General features: G+C 64.4%; 1 protein-coding gene across 3 annotated transcripts in view; it reads left to right on the top strand.

Moving 5' to 3' along the window:
- CBS (cystathionine-beta-synthase) overlaps positions 1-12,454 on the top strand; it is a 21,142-nt gene extending 8,688 nt beyond the window's left edge. For 2 of the 3 annotated variants that reach the window (XM_012659984.1, XM_012659985.1), the window contains 14 exons: positions 1,029-1,163; positions 1,675-1,754; positions 1,844-1,978; positions 2,136-2,205; positions 3,357-3,448; positions 4,279-4,404; positions 4,826-4,910; positions 6,204-6,309; positions 6,796-6,873; positions 7,037-7,171; positions 7,757-7,865; positions 9,396-9,480; positions 10,063-10,098; positions 11,679-12,454. In XM_012659984.1, coding sequence (XP_012515438.1) covers positions 1,029-1,163; positions 1,675-1,754; positions 1,844-1,978; positions 2,136-2,205; positions 3,357-3,448; positions 4,279-4,404; positions 4,826-4,910; positions 6,204-6,309; positions 6,796-6,873; positions 7,037-7,171; positions 7,757-7,865; positions 9,396-9,480; positions 10,063-10,098; positions 11,679-11,782 — 1,376 coding nt within the window. In that variant the 3' untranslated portion in view covers positions 11,783-12,454. The remainder of the gene's footprint in view (positions 1-1,028; positions 1,164-1,674; positions 1,755-1,843; positions 1,979-2,135; positions 2,206-3,356; positions 3,449-4,278; positions 4,405-4,825; positions 4,911-6,203; positions 6,310-6,795; positions 6,874-7,036; positions 7,172-7,756; positions 7,866-9,395; positions 9,481-10,062; positions 10,099-11,678) is intronic. The other variant, XM_012659987.1, reaches the window with a different exon arrangement.
- The last annotated feature ends 475 nt before the right edge of the window (positions 12,455-12,929 follow it).

The following is a 12,929-nucleotide window of genomic DNA, read 5'->3' as shown; positions in this document are numbered from 1 at the left end:
AAAAAAAAAAAAAAAAAAAGCAAAGAGGAGGGGTCACTGCAGTGAGGACATGGAGGGGGGTGGAGGCTTGAAAAAGTCTGGCGGTCGGTGCACTGGGAACCCTTGGGGGAGCCTGGCCCTCCCCTGCCCCTCTGGGGAAGGAAATGTCTGAATAAACGATCATCCCCCCACAGAGGCCCCCAGGGCCCAGCAGGCTGCTCTGTGCCCACTTGTCAGGTAACAGAGACCATTAACTAGTACCCAGAAGGCCCATTTCACAGACAGACAAACCGAGGCTCAGACCCGTTACGTGGCTTGCCCAAGGCCATCAGCTGGTCAGCTCCGATTTGCGCTGCAGAGCGGCCTCTACGGGTTCATTAGAGTGAGCTAACCGGACGGTTCACAGTGCATGGCTCGGGGCTCCTGGGTGCGGCCTTCCCGCCACACGCGGCACCTCTGCCGAGCCAGGGTCCGATCTGTCTGGTGGTGGCTTTCAGAATCTCGTGGGTGCCGTAGGCTGGTCCTGGGTCCTTCACATCCACTTGGTGCAGCCCAGTGTCTCCCTCTTCTAAAAACTCGACGTTTTTCAGAGCTGGGGAGGGAGGATGTTCAGCAAGGGGCTCGGTCTGGGAAAGCGGAGCTGAGGCTGTGTGGGGGGACACAGAGAGCCCTTTCTCTGGGCGAGGGGTTCCTCGCAGAGGAAGGAGGACGTGAGGCCGTCCTGGAGGGTTTGCAGGTCCCCATCAGATGGCCGGTGGCTTCAGGAGGTCAGATTGGTCTGGCAGGGTGACAGCTTGGCTGGGCACAGGGGAGAGTGGGGCTCGAATCCAAGCTCGGCTCCTGGGCCTCTGCTGGGGCTGGTTCCTGATCCACCACCCAGCGGGGGCTCCCGGTGCCTTCTCATTCCCTCGGGTGCGTGTGGTCCGTAGGGCAGGCGTGGGGGCAGGGCGGCCCTGCGGCACCAAGCCCACTCGTCCTGGTGATGGGGGGCGGGCCGGAGTCAGCTGGGGTCGGGGCTTTTCCTCCCTGTGACGCTGTTCGCCCCCCAGTGGCCAAGTGTGAGTTCTTCAATGCGGGCGGGAGCGTGAAGGACCGCATCAGCCTGCGCATGGTGGAGGACGCCGAGCGGGACGGGGTTTTGAAGCCCGGGGACACCATCATCGAGCCGACATCGGGGAACACAGGTGGGGCCCGGGCTGCGCTGCAGCTGCCCGCCTGGCCTCTCCCTGGCGCCTGGGCCTTGGCCATGCAGGCAGCCGCTTCCTCCGTCACCATCGTCAACCGCGTCCAGTGTGCGCGAGTCGGGCGACTGCACACCTGGGTGACTGCGCATGGGGAGCCACGCCTGGGGTGACTGTGCGTGGGGTGACTGTGCGTCTGGGTGACTGTGCGTCCGGGTGACTGCATGTCCCGGTGACTCCACGTCCCAGTGACGGCACGCGGGGGCGGCACAGGACCAGCCCGGGGCCTGCTGTCTGTCTCCCACCCAGGAGCTTCCCCCTCCTCCACCGCGCGCCCTAATTTCTGCCCCACACTCTCTCCCGACCCCTCGCTGGAGGGCAGAGGGGCTACTTGGGCCATTGGGCAGTTTCGGAGTCCTGAGGGACCCCTCCCCTGGGCCTCCCGAGCTGTGTCCCAGGCAGGGCTGGCGGGGCTGGGTGGGCACTGTGCTCCTCGCCCTCTGTGTGCCCCCAGGGATCGGGCTGGCCCTGGCTGCCGCCGTGAAGGGCTATCGCTGCATCATCGTGATGCCGGAGAAGATGAGCTCGGAGAAGGTGGGCGGGGCGGGGTGGGCGGGGAGAGGGGCCGGGCTGGTGGGGCCGACCTGGCCGGAAGGTGAAGGCCGTTCTGTTCCTCGGTGCAGGTGGATGTCCTGCGGGCCCTGGGGGCTGAGATCGTGAGGACGCCCACCAACGCCAGGTACGACTCCCCCGAGTCCCACGTGGGAGTGGCGTGGCGGCTGAGGAACGAAATCCCCAATTCTCACATACTGGACCAGGTGAGGCGTCGGGGGCCTGGGAGGTGGGTTTGCATTTGTGCCTAAGCAGACTTCCCTGGGGGTCTCTGTCAGGGACTGGGGGGTGCTGCAGCTGCAGCAGGAGTGGGGTTACTGAGGCCAGTGGTGGCTCGCGGCTCTGTGCTCTCTTTCCGTGCAGTACCGCAACGCCAGCAACCCCCTGGCTCACTACGACACCACCGCGGAGGAGATCCTGCAGCAGTGTGACGGTGTGTACTTCCCTGCTCACGCGCTGCCCATCGAGTGCACTTATCCCTGGTTGCCTGGGAAAAGTACAAGTCATGTGCGCTTTCCTCAGTAAACTCCTATTCACCCTTCAAAACCCAGCTCAAATGTCTGCTCTCTGTGAATGCCTTCCAGAGCGTTTCCCTAGAGCAGTTTCCTCCCTCCTTTGTGCTATCCTGGCCCTTGCCTGCGCCTTACCTGTAACAGCCAACACGCGGAGCGGCGCGTTTACCCGGCAGTGTCTGCGGTCCGCAGGAGCTCCTGAGCTCTGGGATTGAATATTTCGGGGCCGGGGCTGTGCCGAATGGCAGTTAGGATCAAGCCCCAACTTGGGCGTTGAATTCATGTGCAGAGTGGGGCGGTGACGCCCGCGATTGGCTTGCTCCCTGTGCAGGCATGAGCTCCCTGGAACCTTCCCACACGTCCAGTGCCAGGGCCCGGGGGGCTGGAGGTCGTGTTTTCCCCGGAGACCCCTGTAGGGAGAAGTTGCTGGGAGGCCGGCACTCTGGGCTTCCTGTGGCAGTCCGCCGCTGGCAGTGGCCCCAGCACAGCCTTGGTCTGTGCCCAGGAGCCAGGTGGTGACGTCAGTCCAGGCATTTTACGTGTGAGAATTTGCTCATCTGGCAAAACAGTCCTGTCTCGGCACGAGTGCCCACACCGCTCCGCCTCGCCAGCTTGCCTGTGTCGAGACTCGCCCGCCAGGTGCCCCAGCTGGCCTCGCGGTGGGGGCAGAGCGCAGACACTTTCTGAGCCACGGCCTGAGGGATTTATTCTATTTCCTCTTAAAATCAGCTCACTTTCTCACATCAGCCCAAATCCCACGGCCTAGGGAGGTACGGACGGGAGAGCCTCCCCCTGCCCCGCCCCACGGCATCGGCCTCCACGGGCCCAGCCAGATGGGCCTTCAAGGGCCAAGTGTCGCTGAGCAAAGACTGAACAAGCCATGCCGGCTCCCGCTTCTGCGGGTTCGTTTACAGACACAGCCCTGTGGCGGGGGCGGCTCGAGTCTGAGAATAAGTCTGTCTTGGGGCCTTTCCGTCACCTGCCTTGGCTGGGTTGAGCCTGTTCTCACTGAGTGTTACTGGGAGTGGGGGGCTGGCCGGGTTGTGACCCGAGGATGTCCTCCGTCCACCAGGGAAGCTGGACATGTTGGTGGCTTCGGTGGGCACGGGCGGCACCATCACAGGCATCGCCAGGAAGCTGAAGGAGAAGTGTCCGGGGTGCAGAGTGAGTGGCACGGGCCGGGCGGGGTGGCCTGGGCTGAGCTCGGAGGCGTCAGCACACGGAGTGGCCTCTGTGCTTTGGGCGGAAAGCTCTCGTTCCGCCCGCTTCCGCCTGGCGTCGCCGTCTTCCGTGGCGTGTGCATCGGCGCCGCCTGGGAGGCGTTCGGGATGTGGGCGCCTGGCAGATGAAGGAACCCAGCAGCTCGGGACCGAAGCAGCCCGGCCCGGGTGTTCGTTCACGGGCCGGTGTCCTAGAGGGGCTCCCTGTGCTGGGCGGGGGTGGCCTCCAGCCAGCAGCGAGAAGCTCTGCGCTCTCTGGTCCCAAGTGCCCTGCCTGGGGCTCGGGTTCCACTGGGGTTTGTGAGAGTCAGGAGGGTTCCTGGATTTGGGGGAAGAGCAGGTCTGAGGAGGGGCTCCTGGAATCCCCCAGCGGTGGGGCTGAGAGCACTTCCTCACTGTGACCGTATTGCCAGCCCTCCAAAAACAGGTCAGTGCTCAGCACTGCCCCTTGTCCCCGAAGGCTGCATGTCCCACCACTGGGGTCTGTCTGGGCTGTCCTGGGGTCCCTGCTCAGAGGAGCCCCCTAGGAAGTCACATCGACCCGGCAGTGTCCTGTGCTGCCCGTTTAGTTCGGATTCGGCTGTTGTACTTACATGCCTGGGGCCATGTTCCCGGGTTTCTCCTCCTGCCTCCGAGGCCCGGGAACAGACCTGCATCCCCCGGGCAGATGTTAACAGGCACTTGTTAGCAGCAGCACCGGCCATTCCAGTTACAGCTGGACATGCTCAGGTGTGACTCTTGCTGGACTGAAGCCTAAAGCTGCCCGCTTTGCAGATCATCGGTGTGGATCCGGAAGGATCCATCCTTGCGGAGCCGGAGGTGCTGAACCAGACGGAGGTGACGGCCTACGAGGTGGAAGGCATCGGCTACGACTTCATCCCCACCGTGCTGGACAGGACGGTGGGTTGGGGCCAGGGCTGCCCCGCAGGGTGGTGCCGCTGCAGCCCCTGAACTCACTTCCCCACTGATGGGGAACGGAAGGGCGGGCCTGGCACGAGCTGTCAGCGGTGGTCTCGAGGTCGAGACCGGGTGGGATGCCCACATTCGTGCCCTGACCTTTCGGGGCGCGGGCTCAGAGATGGCCGGCAGGGAGGGCCGGCCTGGGCGTGGAGCAGGGGGTGCCCTCGCTGTGGACTGGAAGGGGTGGCTCTGGCCTGAGAGTGAGCAGAGTTCCAGGTGTGCAGGTGTGAGTTCAGTGCCAGGAGCGGGGCCTGGGCCACACCTGGGGTCCCAGCCGCCTGGACGGGGCTCGGCTGTGCGGCTGCGCCAGCCCCGCCGCCAGGGTGCTCCGGTCTGACGGGCTGTCTCTGGGCCGCTGCAGGTGGTGGACAGGTGGTACAAGAGCAACGACGAGGAGGCCTTTGCCTTCGCCCGCATGCTGATCGCGCAGGAAGGGCTGCTCTGTGGTGAGTGGCGCCCGCCCTCTGCAGCCTCCAGCCCACATGCGTGAGACGCGGCAGCAGCCACACCTCTTGGGTGGCGTCATCTGTCTGCCCGGCCTGCTCCGCAGCCCTTGGGTCACCTGTGCATGGGAGGGCAGGAGGCCCAGGTGCAGGGCTGTGAGCTGCCCCCAGACACAGCCACAGCTCTCACGACACTTGTTTCTAATCAACACCAGCCTTGTCCTGGGGTGCGGGCCCCTCATCAACTGGGTCCAAGGTCAGAACCTGGTGCCCCAAACACCCCGAGGGGCTGGAGAGGGTCTGTCCCTCTGGCCTCCGGGGCCCAGGGGAGGTGGACGGCGCTCCTTGTCAGCTCTGGCCTCCATGGAGCTAGGGGGTGGCTAGAGCAGGTGCCTTGGCCAGGGAGTGCCGCTGACCAGGAAGCAAAGGAGGGCGAGCGGCTTGTGTGGACTCAGGGACTTGGGACCAGAGAGCCTGCCCCGGCATCCGAAACCTACTCGGGGAATGCATGTGGTCATGTAAACGTGCCTTCCCTGTGTCGTGTCTCTCCGGGGTGGGGACGGGGGAAATGGGAGGAAACCAGCCCTCCGCGTGGCCGGGTCCCCGACTGCTGAGGCCGAGACCGCAGATGGGAAGCAAACCCTCCCGACCGAACAGTTCCCAGGTTGTTGCCAGGAGGAGGTGTGGGTTCCGAGCCTCGGGCCGGGGAGCCCGGTGGGCTCAGGTGGCCGTCTGGAGCGGAGGGGCCCTCCCGGTGCACTCCAGTGCACGGCAGAACGTAGCTCGGCCCACCTCTGGGCTCATGAGCCACCTCTGCTCTGACTCAGGGCTCCTGGGGTGTGTGGTGTCACTGTGAACCGCGGTCTGTCTTTTATGGAGTGGGACCCGCCGTCACCGGCCTTGTGGCTTGGCTGTGAGCAGTGCCTGGAGCTTGGCTCGGGGCCAGGCATGTCCGAGGGCATTTCCCTGGCCCCAGCGCCTGCTCTGGCTGGAGCCCTTCTTGCTGCAGGGTCTTTGTGTCCTCGTGAGGGTCCAGTTTCACCCTGAGCACGTGTGGAAGCTCCGGGTGCCTGAGGGGAACGTGGATGTGCAGTGAGAAGCGGGTCCTCCCAGCCCAGCCCTCTCCTGGAGGTGGCCACCCTGATGGGTCCCTAGGGATCCCTCTAGAGCGTGTCGGGGATACTCACGTGCACACATGCACGCATACACGTGTACACATGTATGCACACACGTGCACACACGCATGGCTCCTGCATACTCGCACCAGCGGGTCTGACGCCCGGGCCCTCTCGGCAGGTGGCAGTGCCGGCAGCACCGTGGCCGTGGCCGTGAGGGCTGCCCGGGAGCTGCAGGAGGGTCAGCGCTGCGTGGTCATCCTGCCCGACTCGGTGCGCAACTACATGTAAGAGCCGTGCCCTCCTCCCCCCGGGTCCTTGCTCCTCGCCTTCCGTCACCCTTGCTGGGACGCCGCGCCTCACCCGAGAGAGGCAGCAGGAAGCCGGGAGGGGAGGAGCTCAGCGGGTCCTGGCCCGTGGGGCCCCCGTGTCTCGGGTTCTCCACCTGCCTTGCCCCATAGTGTGTGAGAATCGATGCTGAGCCCCGGGCGGGGACTGGACCACAAAGGCTCCAGGAAGAACCTTCTGTTCTCCGAGCTCATTCCCCAGGCGCCCACTGGCCGGTGCCCCCTGACCCCAGTGCCCAGTTGGTCTTCCTGGAGTCTGGTCCATAGGTCTCTCCCTGGAGCCTCCACCCGGCCACTTGGGGTCTCTGCCGGACCAGTGAGGGGTGGCCTTTCTCAGAACCCCGTTGCTGGGCGCGATGTGCCGCAGAACGGGCGGAGGCCGTGCAGGATCCTCATCGGGCCTCAGTGAAGCCCCCGTCCCCGCAGGTCCAAGTTCCTGAGTGACAAGTGGATGCTACAGAAGGGCTTTGTGAAGGAGGCGGACCTCACCGTGAAGAGGCCGTGGTAAGGGTGTCTCGGGCAGGGGCGCGTGTCCTCGCACCGGGCCACGTCTGGCTGGTGGCAAGCGGGAGAGAGGTGGTCACCGAGGCCTCCCGCCATGGTGGCACCCATGCAGTGAGAGTGCTGGTCCTGGGCCTGACCCCCCCGCCCTGCCCTCTGCCCTCAGGTGGTGGCATCTCCGGGTTCAGGAGCTGAGCCTGTCGGCACCGCTGACTGTGCTGCCGACCGTCACCTGTGGACACACCATCGAGATTCTCCGAGAGAAGGGCTTCGACCAGGCGCCCGTAGTTGACGAATCAGGGTGAGTCCCGGCCGCCCTTCGCCCTCCGGGTCCAGAGCGCTGGCCCTGGGCTCTGCCGGGAGCCGCAGCCTGCGCCCCACGCTTGTCCCCGTCAGTGTTGCTGGATGGGGCAGCCGCCCGGGTCCCTCGGCATGCGGGTGTGCAGAGCATTGGGCTGCCCTGCCCCGGAGGTCCTGTCCCCGCAGCCGAGCAGGGCTGGCCACGTCCACTGTGTGGGAGCCCCAGGGCCTCGGCCCACACCCACTCTGGCTGGCCCGGGAGGCAGGGCTGGACACCTGAGTGTCTCACAGGGAAGGTGGTGGCAGACATGCCCAGGGGACCAGCTGCACCGCCTCTCGACCGGCAAGTCCCTCATCTTGGGCATCTGGTGGCTGGTCCCCCTGACCGCTGGCAGAATGGAGATGCCCAGGGACCCACTGGTTCACTGTCGCCCGCCCATGTGGTCCCTGCTGCGTTCCTGCCACATGTAGACGCCCGGCAGATGTTGGTGGAAATTGTTGGAGACGCTGGCCTGAGGGCAGTGGGCGTGTCCTGCGTCTGGGGCGGGGCGAGCTGTGTGCACTGACCCCCCGCCCGCTTCCCCAGGGCGATCCTGGGAATGGTGACGCTCGGGAACATGCTGTCGTCCCTGCTCGCCGGGAAGGTGCAGCCGTCAGACCAGGTCCACAAAGTCGTCTACAAGCAGTTCAAACAGGTACGTGCCACCTTCCACCCGGCCCCCAAGGCAGCACACGGCGCTTCCTGTGCACAGGTGCCGGGCCCCACTGCGGGAGCCCGCAGGCCCCCGCTGGCCGCACCCTGTCAGCACCACGGATCTGCTCCCTTTGCCGAGGGAGAAGTCCCGGGAGGGAGCGACGCACGGAGGTGAGCTGTGGCCCGCAGACCCTCGCCTCGGCCGCTCAGGCGCTTGCCAGGGCGTGCGTTCTCGTTGTGCTCGGCTCGCGTTTCCTTGCGCCTTTGTTCGTTTAGGAACACCTGGCGTATCCTTAAAGCGCAGAGCTCGCCCTGCCTCCCCCGGCTTTGCTTTTGTGTCTCCATTTCCATGCTGGCGGGGTCGGAAAGAGCCAAGGGCGGAGCTGGGGTGTGCGCTGTGTTCAGAGGCCCCGTCACCCCGCCAGTGCCGCCCTTGCCCTGGGGCCTGGCCGGGCTGCGGCAGGCGTGCCGCTGAGGCCGCGGGCTCTCAGCACAGGGCTCCATGTCCTGCCACTCGGTGCTGGGCCCGGCTGGCAGGCGCAGAATGTCCCACAGCCTCCGGGCCCTGCTCTGCTCCGGGCACTGAGGGGTAGGTGAGGACAGAGGCAAGAGTCCTTCAGCCTTGCTCCAGACCCCGTCCCAAGGAGAAGGCAGAAAACGTGGAGGCTCCCGTCGGCTGGGCACATGCCCCAGCCTGGGGTTTGGTCCGAGGGGCACAGGGTGAGTCCCCGCCCTGAGGGTTCTCCAGGGTGTTCTCAGACAGAAAACCCCACTCCTTGGTCTTGGACCACAGTCGGCGTCTGACTTAAAAACACGCCTCGAGGAGTCTGGCTTCCCGTAAACTCCCACCGCTGCTCCCAGGGCTGCTGGGCCCCAGCGCGGGGCGAGCCCCCTGCTTTGCCCTCTGAACGCACTGTCGCAGCGTGGGGACCCGAGGGCCACCCTCTGATGCGGAAATCGCCTTGGGTTGTCCAGCCCCAGTCCGATAAGCAGTTGTCCTCGCTGCGTCTCGGGAGGGGTGCGTCCAGCCAGGAGCCAAGGGCAAGGCGGTAGGGTGGGGCCTTGCAGGTGCTGTGCACGGCTGTCCCGGGACAGGACCCCCACCCCGCTGTGCCTTGGTGGCCTGAGCTCTCCGCAGATGGGGTCATCATAGTATCAACCAGAAAAACACAGTTTAGGTCCCTAAAACCCCTCCACCCACCTACTTCCCTGCCTGCCCCCGGCCCTGGCAACCACTGAGCTTTTTACCCGTTTTGCCTTTAAGGCAACATCGGAGTTGCAGTCTTAGGGCCTGTGGCCTCCTCACACGGGCTCTCACGTGGCCGCTCCGTGTCCTTCCCTGGTTTATAGCTCATGGACGCGTCTTTCTGCACCTGTTACCTCTGCTTCTATCTTGGGTCCTCCTGAGCGACGCCAGGTCTCCTGCTAACCCGTGCTCCTTTCCGTGGAGGGCCTGGCGGGCAGGCGGCGGTCTCTGGGGGCAGCAGTCTCAGCCTCTGGCCAGGTGAGCAGTGAGCGGCTTCTCTTGCAGATCCGCCTGACGGACACGCTGGGCAAGCTCTCGCACATCCTGGAGCTGGACCACTTCGCCCTGGTGGTGCACGAGCAGATCCAGTGTGAGTAGGCCTGCTCCGCGCACGGGCTCTGGGTTCTGGTGGGGCCGGGCTGTCAGGCTGGCCTGCCTGGGCGTCCCCAGGGCGCTCTCTGTGCCTCGAGGGGTGTTGGGGAGCGGGCGGTGCTCACCTGCAGTCACCCAGCCTCCCCCACACCGCGGGCTGGTGGCTGTGCCGAGCCCGTGGGTTGGGGTGCACGGGCCGGCCGCTTTGGGCAGTCCCAGGAAAACCTAGAACAGGTGAAAGTCTTGACCCCGCAGCGTCCCACATCCCTTTGGAGGGGCTGCATTTGCCTCCTGGCCTTTGAGGGGCAGCTCCGAAAGGAAGCCCCCATACGGGTCTCAGAGTGGCCACTCTCGCGGGTGGCGCGTCCCAGGCATCCCGACCACATCTCCGTAGGCCGGGAGGGGCGTCTCACGCGCTGGGTCAGGGATTGCAGGTGCTGGTCCGGGGCCCACAGCAGGAGTTGGGAGGGGCCCTGCCTGTGCGGCCTGTGCGTGGCGGGTGTGTGCACGTGGCCGGACTGCTGCGTGAGGGCCTGGGGCCGTCCGAGTCTAACCCCCTCTCCCGTCCTTGGCTCTGCAGCAGGACCAGGCCTGGTCAGGATTGGGGGGCCTGCAGGTATGTACGCCCCGCCCATCCCACCCCTTGGAGATGGCACTTGGGCGCAGGGTTGCAGCTCTCGAGGACCCCCAAGCTTGCAGGGGTGGGGAGGGTCCCTTTTCTTGGTCTCACATTGACTTGCATTCGAACATCTCGAAAAAAAAAAATGAGGCTGGGTGCGGTAGCTCACACCTGTAATCCCAGCGCTCTGGGAGCCCGAGGCAGGAGGATCACTTGCGGTCAGGAGTTCAAGACCAGCCTGAGCAAGAGTGAGACCCGCCCCCGTCTCTACTTAAAATAGAAAAAATTAGCTGGGTGTTTTGGTGCACGCCTATAGTCTCAGCTCCTTAGGAGGCTGAGGCAGTAGGATGGCTTGAGCCCGGGAGTTTGAGGTTGCTGTGAGCTGGGCTGACACCCCGGCACTCTAGCCCAGGCAACAGAGTGAGATCCCATCTCAAAAAAAAACAAAAACAAAAAAACTGCAAATCCAGTCTGAAGGCCCCTGAGCCGACGTTGCTGGAGCATAGCCGCGCTTGCTACCTGCTGTCTGTGGCTGTTTCCGGGCACGGTGGCAGAGCTGAGCGGTCGCCACAGTCTGCAGGGCCCCGAGACCTAAAATATCCACCATCGGCCCTTTTCAGAGGGGTCCTGCCCAGGTCTGGGCAGCGTCTCGGGGCTGGATTTTGGGGGCCGCAGCAGCCATGGCCGAGCTTCTCCTAGGTTGCCCCTTTGCCTCAGTGTCCCCAAAACACAGGGAGCTGATCTCTTCTGGGTGCCCCTAGTTTTTTCCTGCAAGTGGGCGGGCAAAGTGCCAGGCCCCCTGGGCTCCCCCTACCCTGAGGGACCTCTGTCCCCAGAGAGGCGTGACAGAGCCGTGGCCGCGTGCGGACAGGACCCGAGAGTGGGCCTTGGTGTTTCTCACTCCTGCCCACCCGCTCTCTGGGCCGTACCGCGACTGTCCGTCAGGCTCTCCGCAGAAGTGGGCCGGACGGGACGTGTGTGCACAGAGGTCTGTCGCAGGAGCTGGCTCAGGCGATCGGGAGGCTGGGACACCCCGAGAGCTGCAGGGTGGGCCGGCAGGCAGGAGAGCGGGAGAGCTGGTGTTTGCGTTGAGTCCAGACGCAGGAAAAGTTCCCCGGTACCTGGGAGGGCAGCGGCCTCACTCTGTTCACGCATTCAGATGTCGGCTCATCCAGAGTGACATTTGGCCGAACGTCTGGGCTCCGCCTGGGCCGCTTAAGCCGACGTGTTAGCGCTGACGGTCACTACGACCCTCTGCCTGCGGGCGAGCGGCGTGGGGCCGGGCAGCGCCGACCTGCGCCTGAGCCTGCCGAGGAAAGGGAGTGGTTCGAAGAGAACCCGCCAGAGGTGGAGCTGTGTGTTTCCCTGGGGTGTGAACGGGGTTTGAATTTCACCCGGGACCCCTGGGGTGTGGGGTCCCCCCGGCTCCGAGTCGGGCCAGGGCAGCGGCGCCTCAGCGCCGTGCCTGGTACGGCCGGGTCTGGGGCGCTGCGGCCTCGCCACGCGGCACGGCGGGGACGACGGCCTCTGTCGCGGGGCTCCCCGGTACACCTGCCGCCCCGTTCTCGCCTCCGCAGATCACGGCGACGGCAAGGCCAGCCAGCGGCAGATGGTGTTCGGGGTCGTCACCGCCATTGACTTGCTGAGCTTCGTGGCCACCCGGGAGCGGCACCCGAAGTGAGGTCTGCGCGTGCCTGGCGCTGCCCCCGCGCTCTCCGCTGGGGTCGTCGCTTTTGCTTTCGTAACACTCGACAGACACCCGCGATTTCTAACTGCCTGCGGCCGGGCACGCCTTCTCCTGACAGCAGCGTGGAGCAGGCGGGTCCCCTCCCGGGCCAGCATCCGCCTGGTTCGCTGCCGCTGACACTTGCCTCCCTCGGTGACGGTGTTTATGGTTGTTAGATTAAAGGTGTCCTTCTCTGACGTAACTTCCTCTTAACACGTCTCCCCGCAGACTGTGGGGAGAGAAGTTGGCCAGGTGGGATGAGCACCCAGCGACCGGGGCGGAGTGGGTTAAAAGCAAAAGCGAGTGTCTTTACCAGAGAAGAATCCGGAATGGGGAGCAGCCGGAAGGGGGCCGGGGGCCGGGTGGGTCCAGCGTCCGGTCTCACAGGCAGCGTTGTGTCCTGGGGGCTGGTTGGTTGGGGCGGCTTGAGTGTTGGGGTTTTTTAACTGAGGTGGAATTCGCGTAACATTTAGGTTATCGTGAACCAGTAATTTTAAATTAATAATTTAAAAGTGAACAATTCAGTGGCATTTAGTACATTCAGAGAGCCGCGCAGCCGCCACCTCCCTCGGGTCCCCAAACATTCTCACCCCCCGTGAGGCAGTCGCCCCACCCCCTCCCCTGGCAGCCACTACTCTGCTTCCTGCCTCTGGACATTGCGCATAAAGGAATCGCACGCTCTGTGGCCGTATGTGTCAGCTTGTTTCACTTCGTGACGTTTCCAGGCTTGTCTGTCACGGCCTGTGCCTTGCATACTTCGTTCCTTTTGTAACGTTCCAGTGCGTGGAGAAACCACATTTCGTTTATCCATTTATCTGCTGATGGATGTTTGGGTTGTTTCCATCTTTTAGCTGCTGTAAGTACCGCTGCTGCGAACATCATGGACAAGTTTGTTTGAACACCTGCTTTCATTTGGGTTGGGTGTCTACGCAGGAGTGGAACTGCGGGTAGTGGAATTCCGTGGGGTTTTTTTTTTTTTTTGAGACAGAGTCTCACTGTGTTGTCCTGGCTAGAGTGCCGTGGTGTCAGCCTAGCTCACAGCAACCTCAAACTCCTGGGCTCAAGCGATCCTCCTGCCTCAGCCTCCTGAGTAGCTGGGACT

The sequence above is a fragment of the Propithecus coquereli genome, unplaced genomic scaffold (assembly GCF_000956105.1).
Source record: "Propithecus coquereli isolate 6110/MARCELLA unplaced genomic scaffold, Pcoq_1.0 Scaffold644, whole genome shotgun sequence".
Taxonomy (NCBI): domain Eukaryota; kingdom Metazoa; phylum Chordata; class Mammalia; order Primates; family Indriidae; genus Propithecus; species Propithecus coquereli.
Note: the sequence above shows the minus strand (reverse complement) of the source record. Positions and strands in the feature narration are given on the sequence as shown.